General features: G+C 23.7%; 3 protein-coding genes across 3 annotated transcripts; all 3 read left to right on the forward strand.

The window, feature by feature from the left end:
* The first annotated feature begins 476 nt into the window (after window positions 1–476).
* Window positions 477–7,073, forward strand: LOC145938172 (aminopeptidase Q-like). The gene is made up of 8 exons (XM_083041605.1): window positions 477–664; window positions 1,787–2,186; window positions 3,087–3,240; window positions 4,738–5,036; window positions 5,937–6,130; window positions 6,221–6,550; window positions 6,648–6,717; window positions 6,957–7,073. The coding sequence occupies exons 1-8, from the start codon at window positions 477–479 to the stop codon at window positions 7,071–7,073; spliced, it is 1,752 nt and encodes a 583-aa protein (XP_082897731.1).
* Window positions 7,074–11,095: 4,022 nt separating this feature from the next.
* On the forward strand, window positions 11,096–20,829 carry LOC145938173 (aminopeptidase N-like). The gene is made up of 8 exons (XM_083041606.1): window positions 11,096–11,490; window positions 12,162–12,452; window positions 13,234–13,417; window positions 13,755–13,905; window positions 17,503–17,795; window positions 18,734–18,915; window positions 19,009–19,174; window positions 20,797–20,829. The coding sequence occupies exons 1-8, from the start codon at window positions 11,123–11,125 to the stop codon at window positions 20,827–20,829; spliced, it is 1,668 nt and encodes a 555-aa protein (XP_082897732.1). The 5' UTR covers window positions 11,096–11,122.
* On the forward strand, window positions 14,183–15,674 carry LOC145938892 (puromycin-sensitive aminopeptidase-like). The gene is made up of 2 exons (XM_083042766.1): window positions 14,183–14,260; window positions 14,795–15,674. Exons 1-2 carry the CDS (start codon window positions 14,196–14,198, stop codon window positions 15,207–15,209), a joined length of 480 nt encoding a protein of 159 aa, XP_082898892.1. The 5' UTR covers window positions 14,183–14,195; the 3' UTR covers window positions 15,210–15,674.
* Window positions 20,830–22,273: the final 1,444 nt, after the last annotated feature.

A 22,273-nucleotide genomic window follows, 5' to 3' on the forward strand; every position in this document is an offset into this window, starting at 1 on the left:
GCTTTATACATATATAATTTGATTATATTTTTTAAATTGTATTTGTAAATGCTAATATACTTTAATCAAATTTGTCAAATTAATATAATATATAAAAAATATAAAAAAAAATTAATATGATTATAATAAAAAATAATTTTAAGAAGATCTTAAACATCAATTTTATATTGGTTGCATATCTATATCAATGTTATTATATTTCATTGTATTTTAACTGCATTAGTGAAAAATGAGCCATAAGCAGCGGAAATGTGTGAACAAGTTTAATCTGAATAAAGAAATGTTTACACACATATTACGTATTAAAATTTTTTACTGGAATCTTTAAGTGTTTTTCTAAATAAATTATATATCTTTTTAATAAAAGTAATAATAACTTTCCGTGTCTGTTTCTATTTTGTATAAAATATACACTTTTCTTTTACACGAAAAAGATATAACATTTTTACAGAAATTTTTTCTCTAAAAAAATTGGAATGGCATTCCTAATACTATTATTAATCAGCAGGCTAGTATTTTGCAACGCAATAGCTTTTTATATAGACGACAAGTTTTCGGAAAAAACCTCCAACATTAACGAACATCGTATACTGGATGATAAAATACCGGAGCGCGATGTCTCCAACATCACTAATTATCGTTTATCAAACGACATAATACCAGAGTACTATTTTATCAAGCTAGATCTATCAAATGTGAAAGATTACAAAATAGTTTCTATCTACGGAGAAATCAGTATCGATTTCAGGATCATTCATCCGACGAAAACTATAGATTTCCATGCACAAAGACCTTATATAAAAATTCGTAATTACATATTTCTTCAGCGATTTAACTTAACGAACGATTATGTAATAAGAACTGATCTAGTGGAAAAGTCATACAATCCTTCAGCGCATATTTTCGTTCTTTACTTCTTTAAAGAACTATCACGAGGAAATTACACACTGAAAATGGAATTTGATTGCAATGTAGACGACGAAACGAAAAGCTTCTTCCAAACAACGTACATAAACACAGAAGGAGAGAAAAAGTAAATATTAAAAGAGTGAATATTAACAGATATTAAAACTACATTATTATATAATGTAAAACAATTTTCATTATTATATAGTTCTTATAAAATACTTTCAATAATATTGTCATGCCGGAAACTTTAGACATGTACGATAAAGAACATTTCACAATGAAAAAAATTATTGAAATACACATTTCGTTGTTATAAAAAAATTTTTAAAGTATAACTAAATTTATTTATATATTACAACAGTGCATAAATATTTTATCGTAGAAAAACTTATTGCATGTTTTTTATTACAAATAAAAATTAAAAATCTTTTAGGAATTTATTGTTAGATAAATATTATATATACAATTAAATAAAAATTTTAATATCAGTAAATTTTAATTTGTTTTTAGCTTATTTTATGTTTTACATATTATTATATAACTGATATTATTTAAGCATATATTATTTAAGATATTATTTAAGCATATATTATTTAAGATATTATTTAAGCATATTATTTAAGCATATTATATAATATGTATATTAAATACTGCAAATATATGTTATACAAATACATGATATAAAAAATATAGATGACATAATAATCCATGTAATGTGAACATCCAAATTAAATATGTTGAAAATTATTCTATAAATACTTATATATAAATTTCATTTGCAAAACGAATGCTGTACATTCTACACTCTCTAATATTTTTGTGTCAACAATGTTTAGAAAGTTCTCATTAATTAAATTATGTTTTTAAAATGTTATAGGTGGATGGCCGCTACACGTTTCCAGGGAATTGGTGCTCGGCAAATATTTCCATGTTGGGATGAATCGGAATTAACAGCTACCTTTCGCATTGCAATAAAACATCATTCAAATCACATGGTTTTATCGAATATGCCGGCGTATAAAGTAGATCCGATTACAAATACTACAATGTGGATAATGTTCAAAGTTACTCCTGTAATCTCTACTTATCTCGTGGCGTTTACGGTGTTCGATCCTTTTCCTATTCCTGTTTCAGACACCATATTGACACCATTTCGTTTAAAATTTGCACAAAATATTTCTACAGAAATCAACAATTTACTCTCCACCTGGTTTAGCGAAACAGATATTGAACAAATGCAACATGTTGCGATTCCTAATTTTCCAGACAATGCTATGGTAAACTGGGGGCTTAATTTTTATAGGTAACTTGTACATATATGTATAATTTAGTTACTTATTTAAAATATATAACTTAAATCAATGAAAAAATTAAATTATTTAAGAATATCAAACGGAATGCATAAGATTTTACTTTAACAAGTAATGTATAACATATAAAGTAATAGTAACATGATAATTTATCCTTTATACTTATTAAAAACAAGATCCTGCTTATCTAACAATAAATTTTCGGCGCACGTATAGTTTTAGATTAATTTTTTTTGAAAATAATATATAAATGTAATATAATTAAATTGTGATACATTTAAACTGTGCATACTTATAATAAGAACTCGATTTTGTAGCTTATCCAATATTATCTATGAAGAAGGAAAAGATCCTATTATGCGCAAAATAGAGGTAGCCCGTTTAATAGCATTCAAAATGATCCAACAATTGCTTGCTAATCTGATCAGCCCATCCTCGTGGCCTTTTCTTTGGTTGAACGATGGTATTTCTATGTTGCTTGGAACACAAATTCTCGATAAGGTTGTTTTCTAATATATCTTTCTATATTTCTTATAAATTTTCTTCATTCTATTAAAAATAAGATGTGTAGATCACTTGAGAATCTCAAGTGATTCTTGAGATTCTATTCAATTTCTATAAATTCTTATTAGATCGATTAGAGAATTGGTTTTATACAGTTGAATTTAGAATAATTTCTATTATTTCGAATAAGCTTGGAAAAATTTTATTATATTTCTGTACTTAATATTTAAACATAGAGCAAAACATTTTCGATAATAATGATATGTTAATAAGTACTGCTAATACGAGCATGTATTTTTGTAATTAAATATTTATTTGTGTAATATTAAAAAATCATAACTTTTCGTTTTTAACTTCCTATAGATTTTCCTAGATTTTCAAATAATGGATTTGTTTACATTTCAATATCAATATGAATCTCTTCATTTGGATTGCGGTTTTCTGAAACCTCTCACATCAAAAATCAGCAATTCCTCTGAAATTAATTCACTTTTATCATATCCCCATCATGCCAAAGGTAAGATTATTTAAATATAATTTTATTGTTGCCCATAAATTTTTCAACAAAAATGTTATTAAAAAACACAAAAGAGTGGTATTTGCAAAATTATTTCTAGTTAATTAATATACAATTCTGTTGTAAAAATAAATAGAAATATGTATAGTTTAATTATTTAAATTAATTTTTCTCTGCGAAATCAATAATGTTTACTTATTTATGAGAGTTCTAAAATAAATTTATTTTAAATACTTCTAATTATATTAAATAACATGGATTATTGCAGCATTTACAATATTGAACATGTTACGAAACATACTTTCCGATTATACTATTGAACATGGTATTAAAATATACTTTAGCACCTAGTAAGTAATAATTGCAACGTTAGTTCAACAATTATATATCGTTACTTTTTACTAAATTATAAAATAATATAAATAATTAAAATTGTATAAAATTTATAAAAAAATAACATATATATAAGTTGTATAACTTCGTGCACTATGTGTATTCACAATTTACTTAAATAAGTAAAAATTTTATCTGATAAAAATTTGTATCATGATGTTTATCTATAGTGTTGAATTTTATAAATTTAGTAAATATAAAGCTGCAAGTCTCGACAATTTCTGGTCAGCTATGGAAATTGCTCAAAATAATGAATCGCTAATCCACAAATATATGAAGCTCAATAACGTATCACGGATAATGAATGCTTGGACAACGCAATCGCAGTATCCTGTGTTAAAAATAAAACAATATCATAAGACAACTAAGAAGATCATAGTATTGTTAGAAAATTTTAATATATTGCAAATGAATGATTGGTGGATACCTTTAACCTTTAGTATTACTGAAGATTTATGGGATTCTACTACGCTTTATAATAATATATGGCTACATACTTCATATAAATCAATGAAAATTTTCGAATTTTCATTTGAAAATTATGAAGAAGAAGAAATTATTGAAAGTTTACTCAACTTACCACTAATTGGTACATATTATAAAGAAATATATCATTATATATTTATCTTATATTATAATCGAAAATTTGTTACATACATAGTTTACACTATACTTATATTATTTTAGAAAAACTCAAGTTGTAACATATAAACACACCCTTTACATGAATATAATAAAATTCAATAAAATGTCATATAAAATATGTAGAGAGAGAGAGAAAAAGAAATTTATAAATTTACAAAAATGGCCAATTTAATTCAATTTCTTTACGGAAATACACAATTGTTATTGTAAAATAATATTTTATATGAATTTAATAATTTGCAATTAATTTGTAATAAAAAATAATTTACAAATTAATTAATTTTATATAATTTGCCAACTTTCTAATACAATTCTTATAGTACAGTTGTTTAATAAATATAAAAAAGTAAAAGTTATAGATATTCGACCAAATTTCTTGATAAATTCAAAATTTTATAAACTTTATAAAATTATAATTATAATTATATTATAACTTGTAATATTTCTTTTATACTACAGGATATTTCCGTGTCAATTATGATGTTCCAATTTGGGATAGGATTATACATCTTTTGGTTCCTAAAGATTTTAGAAATCCTTATAAACAAATAGAATTGCCTGCTTTAATTAGAGCCAAATTAATCGATGATGCGTTCCACTTTATGATAGCAGGCCAACTTAATTCCGAAATATTCTGGAAAATGTCAAAATTCCTAACGACAGAAGTAGAATACATAGTATGGTATCCCATGTTCAAAGCTTTTGAATTTATATCAAGAATTTTGCCACTTCCAAGAAAAGAAGTCCAAAGATTCAAGGTAAATATCAATAAATTTTTCAATAAGAAATATTATTTATAAGATCATTGCATTTACGTACACAAAATCAGCTTCAATCGACTATTGTTAGATAATTAATAAGGTAATAAAATATAAGTAATCGAAAAATGCTGTCTTTTTCACAGATTTAATTAGGTTTTGAATATATAAAAATTTTTGAAGACAAAACGGAGAAGGAAGTTTATGACTTAGTTTTATACATTGAATGTTAAATCTCATATATGTATGTAGTACTATATCCGACTTTAAAATGTCGGTTTATTTTACTTACATATCAATTTTCTCTGTCTCACACAAATATTTGCCATGATTAAAATTCATAAACATTTCACAAAGAATGAAAAAAGTAGTTTTATAGAAAAATTATAAACTAAAAACAGAATTATAAAAAATTATCACTTTAAATTGACATTTAATAATTTATACAAAGTAATTTATATAAACTTTACTACATAAAATTTTGTACGCATGGCATCTTGATATTGTTAAAAAATATATATAAATCTTAATAAAAAATTGTTATACATACACAATGTTTATTGTGTCACGAACTATTTGAGCTTTTTCTTAAATAGAATATACATATATAAACTTTTAAATATTTCGCACAACACTCATGTCTTCATCATTTATTATATTATTTTTATACACAGATTATTTATAAAATTTAATTTATGCAATTTTAATTGAATTATTCCATTAACGTTACATTATTACGAAAAAAAATCTCAATTATTATGTTATTCAATTTTTTCATCCATTTTTTCTATTGTTAATTATTCGTTTAAAAAATATGTTAGTAAACAGTTGCTCTAGATCATGTTGTCATTGTTATGTTCTTAAAAAAATAATAAACAAAATTCATATGTTTATTTTTAGCAAGTTGTACAGCATTTATTTCTTGTAATAACTACGATGGACATAAATTTTGAGGAATCTCCCGAAGATGATGATCTTACTAAGTGTTTGAAGCAAGAGATCGCAAAATGGGCATGTGTTTTCGATTACAATGAGTGCTTGAATCAGACCAATTATTATTTGATGAGGCATATTAATTCTTCTTTTGAAAACGAGTAATTTTTTATAATCACGGTTTTTTGAGATAACATTTTTATCAATACTTTGCGCATAATTTTCTAAATTATTTGATATATATATTTTAGAATTTTGCCGTGGTGGAAGAAATGGATATTCTGTCACGGTATGGATAAGAGATATGACATGTGGGCAACAGTATTACAGTTTTGGCATAATATACCTGATCCAAAGGAATCTAGTAAAATTTTAGAATTCTTGTGTTGCACTAAAAATGAAGCAGCGATCAAATTGATGCTAAGAAAGGGAGAAGATATAAATCTTTCTGAAATACCTATCCTTTCAAATTTACAAGTTAGAGATCATATTACAATTTTTTCTTTACTTATTGCAAAGCATGTAAAGAATAATAAAGTGCTCGACTACATATTATCTAATTTTGAAGAACTTAAACCTAGGTAAAATAACATTTTTTATAAATATACACTCTCTTCATAATCATGAAAGTTTATGTTATATGTATTTAATATACAATTTGCTGTTTTATTTGTGTAGAGAGATCAGTACAGTTGCAGTATTAATTAATATTATTAATCACGTGTACTCTGAGGCACAACTTGTACAGGTAAATATTATAAACCCACGTAAAACATATATTTATATACCAGCCTCTTATATAATCAGGTTTTTATATAAATTTATTTTTAAAATTTTATACATATATCTTCTTCAAATTATGTAAAAAAAAATTATATGTAATATACAAAAGACTATAATACTTGCGGTTTGTTAAAAGAGCACGCGAGAACAATATCATAAAATCCCATTTTTTAACGTACATAATGTCAAAATAATTTCTTTTAGATAGAAGAATTTGTGCTTAACAATCTGAAAGAACTACATGTGAATGTTCATCAGAAGATAAAAACACGTTGGTTTCAAATTAAAAGTCTATACAATGATTATCTGATACTTTTATGAGATTGAACAGAATAAAATCTGAATGACCAACTCTTACGAGACAATGAAGGATAACAACTGCAACTATTGTACATATTATGAAAAGTTTTTATATCATTATTTTTTGTCTTGTTTTTATAAATTAGTTTTATTGTTTACGTGTTTTCTAATTATATTTAATATTTTTATTATTATTGTTAGAATATTAATAATTTTTAATATTAAATATATTTTTAATTATGTTACTTTTTTATATAATTATATTAACATTTCTTATTAACTTTTTTAATAATAATAATAATGACCAAAATAAAATTGTTAATATTAATTTTAAATTTGAAAGCAAACGTTAATTATTAATTTTTATATTTTTAATATATTAATAATATTTTTAATATTAGTACACAATTTTGTAGTAATATTAAAATTCTTAAAAAGAAGTTTATATATATATTTATTTTTATGCTAATATTTGTTGATTATTAATATATTAGAGTTATTAGACAAATAAAACTAGTAATATAACTTTTTAATTTTATTTTTATATTTGAATTACATTTAAGTAGCAATATTATAAACCATTTTGTACAGTTATATATCATGTATTAATTTTATTCCTTTTAATATTTGTAGATATTATTTAATAATACAATTATTATTACTAAAATAAACAATATTTTTAAAATATATAATATATTTTAGATGTGATAATATACCTTCTCTTCTATTCTAGTTAGAATGCACTACACATTCATAAATTTACGACACGTTCTTTATTTGTTAATTAAAATTGCCATATCGGAGACTAAATTTGCCATTTGTTGAGAATTACTTTTAAATTAAGTAAATTATTATTAAAAAGAGAATACAAAAAATAGAGAAAGTAAAAATTCTTCTAGAACTTCTATCTTTTTCTATTTCTTTGATTAACTTTACTGTATCTTTCATTCAAGTTCGAAATTACAACATGTTGCAACAATGTGCAGTAGTATCATTTTTAATTTACTGTTTTCATGTTTGGCTCTAGCAGTAAGTTTAAGTAAAAACATTTATAATACTATGTTTTATACATAATTCTTGCAATAAAATAAGAAAGAATAAAACATTATTGGAAAAATATTTATAATCTTTGTAATATAAATGTAAATTCTAGAATATTATTTTAATTTTGGTAAAACCATAGTTTTGGTTGAACTGAAGTTTAATTGTGTAAATGGGCTTTAAAACAGAATGTGAAAGAATGAGATTCTCTATCTAAAAAGCGAAGTTTTATTTATCATTTCTAAAATCGTCCGTAATGCGTGTTCTTGAAATGCAAAATGTTTAAATCTTTTGTCTAGAGAACCAAACATGAAGAAATCATCTTATCTGCAAGATATTAAAATCGTATTTTGTCTCTATCTAACATCTAGGTAATATGTATTGTAGAAGAAATGATAGAGAAATTCGCGATAAATATTTCAGAAAGTTAATTTTCTTTCGAATAATTTCTGTTCTTCTATTTCACATGGCACGTATTAAACATTCATAATTTCTGTCTGTATAGCCTAGCAACATGTGTCTAAAGTTATAAATAATAATTTATATATAATGCTGAATATTTAAATCTTTTGTTTCCATCTCCGTAAGTATTTAAGGAAAAAATACAAATTATATTAAAATTAAAATTTTTTAAATATTCAAAAAAATTATTAATTTACAAGCTTCATTTTCAATCTTTCAAATAATATCTGTATTTTTTAAAATTATTTTAGAGATAAATCGATAAATTTTGTTCATTATGAAGCTCATTTATGTCTAAATATATAATTGTGATTATATTTAATATTTTATTAATATAATATAACAACTGAATATGAAAATAGAAATTAAATATATGATCATCTAATGAAAATATATTAAAGTTAATGCTAATCGATAATCTCATCTAATTAACATCTGTAAATCGGTCGAATAATATATAGAAAGAAAAAATTCTTTATGTAAATGTTTACCTTTTTGTAGTAATTTTATACGTAATATATTGAGTTATGGTATAAGCAACAGGAAGTATTTTTTATGAAGAAAACAAAAAAAATACGAAATACACAAATCGCTCAATAGTTAGCGTACTTTTGAAGAACAGTATTTTATATATATTTAGAAATAAATTGGCTATGAGAGCCGAACGCGGATGTTGGTGCGTTATAGCAAAAATCAATTATTTTTAAATATATATTTAATATATAGAGAGCCCTTAAATTCTTAACAATATTTCAGTTATGTGAGAAAAATTATTTCAAATTTAAAAGAATTTTTATATATCGACATTCAATTGTGTTTATCATCAGCAAGACATTCGTTAATGACCTTAAAAGCTATAACATTGCGTACTTATTATAATACCAAGCATTGTCAGTTTTCGGTAGTCTCTTCAAGTGATAAGATCGCGCGACTATAGATATCCTTCTGACATTAATAATTTTTGATGATAATGATGAGTTAACTAGCTTTAATCGTTGCAGAGAAATACTTGAATGAGCATAATTATCCATATACAGGGTGAGTTATGAGAAACAAAAATACTTGACATATAATCTTTTTAAATACAAAATATGCATACATACCTATAGTTTCAACTTTAAAGAATTTACAATTTAAATGTAAAGACTAGTTTAATACATAAATTATAATTTTGTTAGCAGTTTTATGCCTTATTATCGCACACATTCTTCATTTTATATTATCTATTTGAGAATATGTATAACTAAAACGCTTGATTTTAGTTTTAATTATCAATATTTTATCAAATCTCAATCAAATGTAATAATAAATTATTTATATCTTGATATTAGTTTGCATTGTCAATTTTATTCATTAGTAACTTTTTAATAAACAATCGATAGCTAAAACTTTTGAAAGTTTTTTAGAGTAATCCCCTTAAACAACATATGTATGTCACAATCATCGAAGCTAAGTCACCTTTTTTGGTTTTCTGTGTAAATTGAGAGAAATTCGATGTTCTTTTGCTTCATGTTCTTTTTGCTTTTCGTTCGGTTAATGTATACTTATTTCAGAAAATGAATTACATAAACAGATCTTGAAGGTGTCATATATTGGTAAACATATCCCGCTTTATATCCCGATCATATCTACGAATCTCAATTTGCCGCAAAACGACTAACTTTATATTTTACATATTTTCCTTTGCTTCATTATAAATTAATAAAAGAACTTGGAATAATTATAGGTGCTACTTTTAATAGATATTTTATCATCAATAACAGAGTAATATTTATATAAGCTGTAAATTTTTCGCAATTTTATAGCTTTGTTATTTTAGTAATAATTTGTACATAGCATATATCGATCAGAAAACCATATATAATTAAAATAAGTTAAATTTAATTTTAAAAAATGTATTTTTTCTGTTTCTTCCCTTTATATAACGTACTTTATTACATGACATTAGTTTTATATTGTTTGTTGGTTGTCTGTCTATGGCGCGTAACGCGCAGCATCTGTTGCAGAATATCTAGTAAAGTTAGAATTACGAAAAGTATATAAGTCGCGAAAATGAACTATATTGTTAGCGCAAATGTGATTAAAATGTAATTAGGCTAAACTCACAAACTTATTTACGTTATGTATTAAGATTTTTGTAAGAAAATTTTTATTCTAAAAATTTCTGGATTATATACCTTTTTGATGAAAGTAATTATAATTTTTCTTATACTCATTCATGCATTTCCCTCTTGCGTTCTAATTGTACTTTAAAAAAAAATAATGAAAGATTTTTACAGTTATCTAAAATAAAAGCGGCCATGATATTCCTAATACTATTATTAAATGTCGGATTAATATTCATCTACGCGTCAGCTGATCACCGTTCCAACAATACAATTCCATTTATTTCCATCGATGAGCCAACTTATTATCGTCTACCGGACGACCTCTTACCGGAGGACATCATCAACGTAACCAATAAATATCGTTTATCGAATTATATCATACCGACATACTATGACATCTGGATAAATCTATCTTACACTGAACACGTTTCTATTGATGGGGAAATTGGTATTGATTTAATGATCCTTCATCCAACAAGGACTATAGATTTCCACGTACAAAGACCTTATGTAAAGATACGTGATTACGCATTATTCCTTCATTCTGATAATACAGATAACGATACATCAGATAATACAACATGTATCTTTAGACCAATAATAGATACGACAATAAATAATACATCATGTGTTTTAACACGTAATTTAAGGAAAAAATCGTATAGTGATGCATCGCACATTCTCGTTCTTCACTTCGATACAAAACTACCACGAGGAAATTACACATTGAAAATGAGATTTAAGACTACTTTTAATAACGAGGAAAATTTTTATAGACTAATATCTCATCTAGAAACTTTCAATTCTACAACAAAACAAGACACAAGGTGATTAAATATTAAGAAAAATATTACAAATATATTATTATATATAAGATGCTATATATACAATTTATTGTTATTTTTCACAAATAACTTTTAATAATACTGTCATCATAACTCGAAAATGTCACTTAATGAAATATCACTAATAAAATATATAGTTTTTCAATAGCATACAAAAATATTTTTAGAAATTTAAATAAAATAAATCAAATATCTCTATATAACAACAATGAATTAATATTTCAACAAGCAAAAACTTATTTTATCTCATTCTTTTATTATAATGTAAATTAAAAATTTTTCGAATTTATTGTTAAATACATATTAGAGTTACAAATAAAAAATTTGATATCAAATTTTAAACATTTCCAGCTTATTTTACGTGTCATATTTTACAACCAACATTATGTAAGCTATTTATCGGATATATAAAAATATTATTATTGCAAAAATATTATTATTATTATATACTTTCACACATACTGCAAAAATATTATTATTTGTTATAGTAAAAAATATAATAATATGCTAATGAAAACCTGACAATTGTTTTCTAAATACACATATACAAATGTGTAAAGTAAATGCCGTACATTTTACAATATTTGATATTTTTGTTCTATTAATAATTCAAAAATATTTATTTACTAAGATATATCGTTAAAATGTCGTAGGTGGTCGCTGTTTATAGCATTTTCTCAAGCTATTGGAGCTCGACATATATTTCCATGTTGGGACGAACCGAACTTTAAGGCTATTTTTCGTCTTGCTTTAATACATGATTTTCATTACTTTTCTTTTTCGAATACATCAGTAAGACCAATGCAGTATGCTATAAACAAGAAAAATAAAATATGGAGTATCTTCAAGAATACTCCTAAAATACCCACTTATTCCCTGATACATCCTATATACTTCAATAAATCGATCACATCAGATGTAAAAGTTATGTTAAATCGCAAAGAGTATATATATATTAGTTTTGAGTCTAAATATACAGAATTTGCAACAGTTATTGCTGATAATATATCACATTGGATATCCAAATGGAATAATGTAAAAGATGATAAGTTCTTCGACATTATTGTACTTAATAATTGGCCCAAGAATGCTATAATGCCGAAAAGGGGATACGTTATTTACAGGTAATACATGTAATTACGAAAAATTATTAACATATTCATTGCCCACTTATATACGATTCATAATGTGATGTGAGAAGAATAGAAATGAGAAATATGTTTATATTTTCGGAGAGTAAACATATTTATCTTGTAAAATTTAAACACGTTTTTATATACAGATAAATGAAAAAAATGAATTATATAAGAAAATAGAAAATATACATTTTTATTTTAAAAGCTAAAGAAAGTAATTTAATAACATATTTATTGCACTTATTATATGCTTTTTTAATAAGCTTATATGAAATAATTAACGTATTAGGTATTAAAAAATTTTTTAAGATAAATTCCTTATTTATTAAAGTATATCAAATTTTCTCTTTATTTTTGTTTAAATAAAACATATTTATTTAACAATAAATCTTTGACATAATTATATTAATTATTATAGATTATATTAATTATTATATAACCCGAGTAAGTAATTAATTAATATTTATATTAATTATATTAATTATTATAGATTAATAAATATTTTTAAAAAATTTTTTAATATATAAATGTAAATTAAAATATAAAACAATTAAATGCGTACTTATATAATAAGGATTCAACTTTTTAGAAAAGCCGATATTACCTATAGAGAAGAAATAGATCATATTGTACACAAAATCGAGATAGCGAGTTTAGTAGCACGCGAAATAATACAACTGTGGCTTAGTTATAAGGTCAACCCATTTTGGTGGTCTTCTCTTTGGTTGAACGATGGTATTGCTGTATTGCTCGAAATGGAAGCTCTCAATAAGGTTTGTTTTCTTATAAATTTTTTATACTTCTAGTAAAGTATTTTCTATGAAGAACACAAGATGTGTCTTATTTAATTCTATTCAATTTCTATTAAAATCTTATTAGGCCAAAAAATGGCACGTACGTTTAATTTATTGTTAGAATATATTTCGTGAATTTGTAAAAGTTTACTGTATGTATTTTTAAACTGATTAATATTTGAAAATTATAAATCTATTTACAATAATAACGAGCTATACTACTACAATATATATAACTAAGTTTTAATTTAAATTATATATAGGTATATGTATATTTGATTAATATTAAGTAAGATCAAAACTCTTTTATCTCTAGATTTTACCAAATTCCCGGATAATGGATTTATATGCAGTTCAAATTCGGTATGAATCTCTTCATTTAGACGAGTTAATGAAACCTCTTACATGGAACGTCAAAACTGCTTCAGAAATTAATTCAGTTGTTTCTTATTTTCGTTACATCAAAGGTAAAGTTAAATAAACATAATTATATTATTGTTCACGCATAAATTTCTGAACGCGTAAATGTTATAAAAGAAGACTAGCATTTGATATTTTTATCTGAAATTTATTTATATATAAGTTTAAAAGTAAAAAGAAAATAAGTATAATTAAAATTAATTCTCTTGTCTACAAAAATCAGTTACATTCATGTATTTATAAATGCTAAAATTTATTTTAATAAAATAAAATATATTTTAAACATTTCTAATTACATATTTTAATGTGGATCGTTACAGCGCCTGCAATTTTGCGCATGTTACAACATACTATTTCCGATGACGTGTTTAGAAAGGGTTTGAAAATATATTTCAACACCGAGTAAGTAATTAATTAATAATTGTAATATTATAATTACATATCGAAGAACCTGACATAATAAGTATAATAATTTAATATGTTGCGTGTATAAAATGTATTTTCTTTATTTTTTCCTCCTTATTATACAATGTTTCCTTCATATTGTTGTTCTTTATTATAAAATAATTCCTGTATTCTATTTTCTTCATTTATTCGTATCATTTGCTTTTCCATGTATTATTTCCTGCTGTTCTATTTGTTCTTTATTCAATTTTTCTCTATTTTTTCTATCTACTTTAATTTACCTAATACATTCATTTTATTAGAAGGCCTTATTCCCTCATTCACTTTTCCCATTTTTAATTGTATCTCGTTATTCTCAACTAAGTTTGTTTAAGAGAAATAAAATTATATTTTTAAAGAAGAAAGCATTTATGTAAATTATATTATAACTTAATATATTGTGTGTGTAAAATTAGATAGTAAAATTACATTTTATTCGTAAAATGTATTTAATATTTTTACTCCCAACAATGTTAATTTTTATAAATTTAGTGAAAATAGATCCGCAACTCTCGACGATTTCTGGACAGCTATGCAAACTGCCTATGATGAATCGCCAAACCAAAAACACAAAAATTTTAGTATAGCACGGATGATGAATGTTTGGACAAAGGAAGCTCATTATCCTGTACTGAGGTTAAACCAACATGAACCTGATCGTAATATCGACAAAAATGGACTTTCTCTAGTGACAATATTACTAGACGATCCCTATATGTTGCCTGAGAATCATTGGTGGATACCTTTAACTATTACTACAGCACGACAGAATCCTAAATGGACTTCTCTTGAGAAATTCTTAATTATTAAACCAACGGTTCTTCCGTTTTACAAAATTCCTTTGGAGAATATAGAAGTAGATGAATGGATATTAGTCGATGTACAACAAGCTGGTAAATATTGCTAAATATGTATTATGTACATACGCTTCTGGATTTATTCTTCATAATCGAGGCATATATGTATATATATATATCAATTATAGTTTGCATACTATTCGTATTATTTTATAAATACTCAAGTTGCATGTCACACTTTATATAAATATACAATAATGTATGATAAAGTATGATATAAATATTTTGCTCTATTGAGTTCAAAAAATAAGTTTTACTTTATAAATAATTCGATCAGAATCAACTTCCAAAAAAAAGCAGCCAGAATTAATTTAAATTTATATCAAATAAATCCCTTTCTAAAAAAAGGCATGTTCAGTCGATTCTCGCAAGTATTGTTGCCTCTTTTCCGCGATGCCGATTGACTGTCTCAATTCGCGTTGTGCATTATATTTGTAGTATCAAGAGACTGTCATTGTGAGAGTTAGCAGTTTGACAATTTGTTCAAAATTAAATTAAATAAAATAATAATATGTTTTAAATAATTTGTTATAATATTTTAAACTCGATTAATATTTTTGACAGTTATCAGCTGATTTCTATCAAAAAATATTAATCGCAGATAAAGTATTATAACATATTATATTACTTACAAAATATTATTATTTTAATTATAATATGTTGTAAATAATATAACATATTATAATATATACTTATATACTTTGTCCGCGATTAATATTTTTTGACAGAAATCAGCTGATAACTGTCAAAAATATTAATCAAATTTAAAGTATTAAAACATATTTAAAACATATTATTATTTTGATTAATTTTATTTTGGACAAACTATCAAACTACTAATCCTCGCGATGACAGTCTCTCGATGTTTTCAACATAACGCACAATGCGAATCGAAACAGTCAATCAGCATCGCGGAAAAGATGCAACAATACTTGTGAGAATCGATTTAACATGCCTCTTTTAGAAAGGGATGTTATAATATTTTAAATTCGATTAATATTTTTGACAATTATCAGCTGATTTTTGTCAAAAAATATTGATCGCAGATGAGATATTAAAACATACTACTTTAATATTTTCAACATATTATACACCCCCATTACCGCTATAAAAATGTTATAAAATAAACAATTTCTCACTCACCGATACGTAGAATAGCGGAGTTGTAGTACACAGCACATTGATCTGAAAACAAAATATTCCAATTTTGTATATATATATACATATATGTATGTGTACGTGTGTGTGTGTGTGTGTCTTATATCTCATAAATAATGCAGTTTAGAAAAATTTTTATTTTGCATACTCGCAGTTGCCCCGCTGTCGCCCGATACCTCCCAGAGCCTGCTCCTCCTTTCGATCGTCCTTTCGATTGCTCCTTCGTAGCACTCACGACAATCGCGAAAACACGAATAAAATTACGATTGTCCGACACTTTACACGGCACTTCCGACGCGCGACACTTTACACGACACTCCCGACGCGCGACACTTTACACGGCACTCCCGACACGACGCGTGAATCGCACTGTGTATCGCAATGCTACCTATAACAAATAAAATACCTACATATGTTAGAATAATCTTATTATTTCGCATTATAACATACACAATATGTTATGAAAATTAAAATAATAATATATGTATTTTAAATAATATTTTATAATACTTTAAACTCGATAACTATTTTTAACAGTGATCAGCTGATTTCTGTCAAAAAATATCAATTGCGGATAAAGAATTATAATATATTATATTACTTACAAAATATTATTTTAATTATAATATGTTGTAAATAATATAATATATTATAATATATATTTATATACTTTGTTCGCGATTAATATTTTTTGACAGAAATCAGCTGATAACTGTCAAAAATATTAATCGAATTTAAAGTATTAAAACATATTATTTATAAAAATTAACATAATAATATGTTTTAAATAATATGTTATAATACTTTAAACTCGATTAATATTTTTGACAGTTATCAGCTGATTTTTGTCAAAAAATATTAATCAAGTTTAAACAAACTTTATATAACAATATCATTCTTTTTTATATAAAATTGAGAAATGGCGAGCGCGTAGTGCACGCTTGTTTTGTCTAGTTTATGTAAAATTTGTATTGCACAATTTAATTTTTCACAAAATTTTATTCAATTATTTTTATTCATTCAATTATTATTGTAAAAAAATATTTATTTATAATTTATAACTTATATAATTTTCAATCCTCTTTCTATAATTTTTATACAATTTTCTAATAAAATCTTTATTTTCCTATTCAATATTTTTAAATAAATCTACATATAAAAAATTATATATGACTGAATTAATTTTTTTCACGACAGGATATTATCGTATCAATTATAATATCGCAAATTGGAAAAGACTAGTGAGTTATCTGAAATCTAAGATGTACACAAAAATACATGTTCTTAATCGTGCTAAACTCATCGATGACTCGTTTCATCTCGCAATAGCAGGTCGACTTAGTTACCATATATTTTGGAAAATTTCATCTTATTTACATCAAGAGAAAGACTATATAGCATGGTATCCCATGTTTAAAGCTATTGAACATATGTCAAGTATTTTTCCACTTTCAAACGAAGCAGCCAAAGAAATTAAGGTATGTAAATAGTATTAGATTTCAACAATAAGAAGTGTAAAGTCATTGCGTGTGTGTGTGTGTGTATATATATATATAAAAAACATGAATTATTTATTAAACGCATAATTGTGAAGTTGTTTAGAAAATATATAAATATATAAAAAAGTTTTATTATCTTTCTTTGTAATATTATTTATACTGAAAAAGTTTGCAAACGTACTTTTTTATAATAAACCTTTTTAATGTATAATTTAGATTACATACAAGTTGATTCTATATTTTATCTACTTCTATAAGATCAATATTTCTTTCATATACATTATTTGTTTTTCTTATAAATATTTGTTTATATTTAATGTTCACAAACATTTTGTAGAAAAACTGAAGTAATATATTTCGTAAAAAAATTATATTACTTTAACATATTTTATAAATAACAGTTAATTTTCATTATAATTATATAAATATAAATATAACATATTGTATAATTATATTTATATAAAGTGTTGGGATTTTTATTATAGGAGTAGTTTTTAAGATGTAAGGGTTAGCCAATTAAAAATTTAAATGATTACTTTTATCACTATATAATTTTAATCATATAATTATATAAATATAATATATTGTGTATATATATATATATATATAATTATATTTATGTAAATAATTATTAAAATAGTGATTAAAATTGTATAGTAATAAAAATAATCATTTAAATTTTTAATTGGCTAACCCTTATCTCTCACACACACACACACACACACACACACACACACACACACACACACACAAAACTCCTAAAATTAAAAAACCCAACACTTTCATTATTAAGTATCAAGAATTTTTTTACTATAATATTTCTTTTCGCGAAGTTTGAAATATTTTGCATATATTATATTATGCTTTTGTTTTTGAAAAAGAATCAACATAAAACTTTTATTTTCATTACACTTTAGGGAACTATAAACGATATATTAGGTGGACTTCTTGCGCATATAGGATATCAGGAAGATCCTAACGACAATGATCTTACTAAGCGTTTGAGACAAGAAGCCGTAAAATGGGCATGTACTCTCGGTTTTCCTAATTGCATAAAAGCAGCTCAACATCAAATGATGCAGTATTTCGGTCCTCGCACGTAATTTTTCTTATAATCATGCTTTCTTTAAGATAATATTTTTTAAATATTTTGTGTATAACTTTCTAAATTATTTGATACTTTTTTTCTTAGAATATTTCCATGGTGGAAGAAATTAATATTCTGTTACGGTATAAATGCGAACAATAATGAAACATTGTTTAAAGCAATATATCTGTTTAAATATTTTTATTTTATTGATGATCGAAAAGAAACTCTTAACTTGTTAGAATCTTTAGCTTGCATTAAAAATGAAGAGGTGATTAAATCGATACTACGAAATGAAGAAATTACTAACACAACAGCTCATCATGAACTCTTTTCAAATTTACGAGTTATCGATCGTATTAATATTTTTCTTTTAATTGTTGCAAAGCATGCAAAAAATAATGAAGTGGTTAATTACATATTATCTAATTTTGAAAAAGTTAAACCCAGGTAAAATAACATTTTTTAAAAATATATACTGCTTTCAATAATACAAATTTTTGTTATATATACTAATTATAATTTTGTTGTTGTATTTATTTAGAGAAATAAGTACGCTCGTAACATTAATTAATCTTATTAACCATTCGTATTCGAAAGTACAACTTGATAAGGTAAATTTTATAAATCCATATAAAACATATATATATTAGCCTCTTTTTTGATTAAGCTTACTTATTTCAATATAGTTCGCACATAATATGTATCTTTTCACATAATATATATCTTTTATTCATATTAAATATAAGTAACTGTAAAAATATAAAAATATAAAATATTGTGCCCTACTAGTCGCGTAAGAATAATATTGTAAATATTATTTTTTATGATGCATAATATCGAAATAATTTGTTCTAGATATATGAATTCGTTGCTAATAATAGAGTAAAAGAACTAATTATGGATATTGAATATAAATTAAACATACGTTGGCTTCAAATTAAACGCCAGGAATACTATTCTGCATTATATTTATGAACAAAATAAAACATAAATGACGTTTCGATGAGTAAATGAAAAATAGCAATTGTTATATATATAAATTTATTTATATTACGAATTTTATATTTCTTTTTTTTCTGCTCTTATTTTTTATTACTAGTATGCTATTTTTTATATTAATTACTTTTATTGTTTTTTTCTAGTTATATTTAATGTTTTTATTTTTAATATTATTGTTATTATTTACAAAACCTTAATATTAATTATAATACTTTTAATTTGTTACTAATTTCTTATATGAGTTCTAATATTAACATTTATTATTAATTTTTTTAATAATAATGACCAATACACAATTGTTAATATTAGCTTGAAATTTTAAGTGACTATTAAATATAAAAATAGATCTTGATGTATTATTAATATTTTTAATATTAATATTACTCTTTTTGTATTAATATTAAAATTGTTTTAATAAAAAGTGTACATATTTTTTATATATGTTTTAATGTGTTGATTAATAGTCAATTATCAATAAGACTTGTGTAATATATGAATCTATTTTTACAGTTAATTCGTATGGTAATTCTACTGTATTTAATTTTTGTAGATATTTTCCTAATTATAATTTTATTTTTTACACTATGTTTAACATAGATTTTATTTGATGCAATTACAACTGCTCAATAAATCTCTTTGTTTATTATAAGCCACATTTTTTAGTTCTTTGATAGTATACTTCTTTTATTTGATTATTATCATTGAATATATATAATGTCAGTGTCACAATCCGTATTTAATCTTTAACAATATAAGTAAATTAAAGAATACATTAGACACAGGAGTATCAAGTGTACGATTATTTTTCTCTGTGTATAAGCCACATTTATTTATTTAATTATTTTTATTACCTTTGTATTCATATTTATTTAACTTTCGTGTTAAAATTAGAAACTCCTAGAAGAACAAGAATGGCTAAAGTGATACATGAAATAAATATATGAATATAATAAATATAATAAATAAAATACGATTAATTTTTTTACATCACATATGCAACATAGCTGTAATATTTGAAGAAAGAAAAATTTTTTTAAGATTAAATATTTTGGAGAGATAATAAAAGCTGGCTAGCTTGATGATGGATTTTGCAGTGTATAAGATGTTGTTATTGACACAAGTGTTTGTTCTAACAAAAACAACTGATATAAAGCAAAAATCAATCGAAATGATGTCAAAATGATTACTTTTGCTGGGAATAAGATTATCACTAATATAGTAAATTTTAAATGTTACACAGACATGATTATTTATAAATCTTATTGTTAATGATATGTATAGGAACATTAATTATCAACAATTTAAATATAATTAATATATTTAATGTTAAATCTAAATTTGAAGTATAAAATTTATCTTTGTTTATTATAAGATAAAAAATATTAATTTTTTTTATTTTGATGTTAAGATAATAATAAAATTTAATTGCGAAACTGTGGCGCAACTTATTCTTTTTCCTTAATTCATTAAAATTACAAATCTATCTTAGAAAACAACAATTTGAAAGCAAAAAAATGATAATAAATATGATATAATTTTCATTTTACATACAAGTCTAAAACAAAAATAAATTATTTTTAATATATTTCCTAATATAGAAAAAACATTATTATGGACAATATAAAGATTGCAGCAAAAATAACAAAAAAAAAAAAAAAAAAACTTGTGTAATGGATAAATAATAATTAAATGTGCTTGATCTGTATAATTAAATCCAGCGAATTAGGGAGGTCGGATATTTAAAAATGACAGCTTATATGTATATATACGATTAATATGTCCATTCATTTGGGATTATTTTTTGCCTATACCTTTGTCTTATTAGTCTTTTCGTTCTCGTATCAGTACTGTCAAGGACAATCATAACACAGATAATATAGGATCACGTGCAAACAGTGTTGTGCTTAGATGATTTTAAAATTAGCTAGATAAAGATGAGATAAAAATATGTAAATTCATCTTAGATAAGATAAAGATGGTTTTATTTTAAATATATATAGATAAAAGATAAAATTATATGACGATTCATCTAGATAACTTCCAGATAATATTATTTTTAAAATCGCTTATGTAAACAGTTAAAAAATGTAATGTAAAATAAAAAAAATGAAAATTATAGATATAAAAATATATTTATAGTTTTATTTATAAGTTTTTATCGTTTACTGTTCAAGTTCTATTACTTAAAATATTTTCATGTGCTATGAAATTCTAAACCAAATTATCTGAATATTATGTTAGATAATTTAGTAAAGATAACACTTTTTTTTATCTAAGATGCAGATATAGATAATACATTTTTTTATTATCTATATAAAGATAAGATAACGCCAAAATTTCATCTAGATGATCATCTATAATCTATATA

This window comes from Prenolepis imparis, unplaced genomic scaffold (genome assembly GCF_030444845.1).
Source record: "Prenolepis imparis isolate NDT839.2.m4 unplaced genomic scaffold, iyPreImpa1.0 SCAF_7, whole genome shotgun sequence".
NCBI classification, from domain to species: Eukaryota; Metazoa; Arthropoda; class Insecta; order Hymenoptera; family Formicidae; genus Prenolepis; species Prenolepis imparis.

Coding starts and splice junctions, on each gene's coding strand:
- LOC145938892 (XM_083042766.1), top strand. CDS start 14,196: ATGTTACAACATACTATTTCCGATGACGTGTTTAGAAAGGGTTTGAAA. Junction 14,261..14,794: donor AAAATATATTTCAACACCGA/GTAAGTAATTAA, acceptor TTATAAATTTAG/TGAAAATAGATCCGCAACTC.
- LOC145938172 (XM_083041605.1), top strand. CDS start 477: ATGGCATTCCTAATACTATTATTAATCAGCAGGCTAGTATTTTGCAAC. Junction 3,241..4,737: donor ATATCCCCATCATGCCAAAG/GTAAGATTATTT, acceptor TTTATACTACAG/GATATTTCCGTGTCAATTAT. Junction 6,131..6,220: donor AATTCTTCTTTTGAAAACGA/GTAATTTTTTAT, acceptor TATATATTTTAG/AATTTTGCCGTGGTGGAAGA.
- LOC145938173 (XM_083041606.1), top strand. CDS start 11,123: ATGATCCTTCATCCAACAAGGACTATAGATTTCCACGTACAAAGACCT. Junction 13,418..13,754: donor AAATGGAAGCTCTCAATAAG/GTTTGTTTTCTT, acceptor TTTTATCTCTAG/ATTTTACCAAATTCCCGGAT. Junction 19,175..20,796: donor CTTGCATTAAAAATGAAGAG/GTGATTAAATCG, acceptor TGTTAAAATTAG/AAACTCCTAGAAGAACAAGA.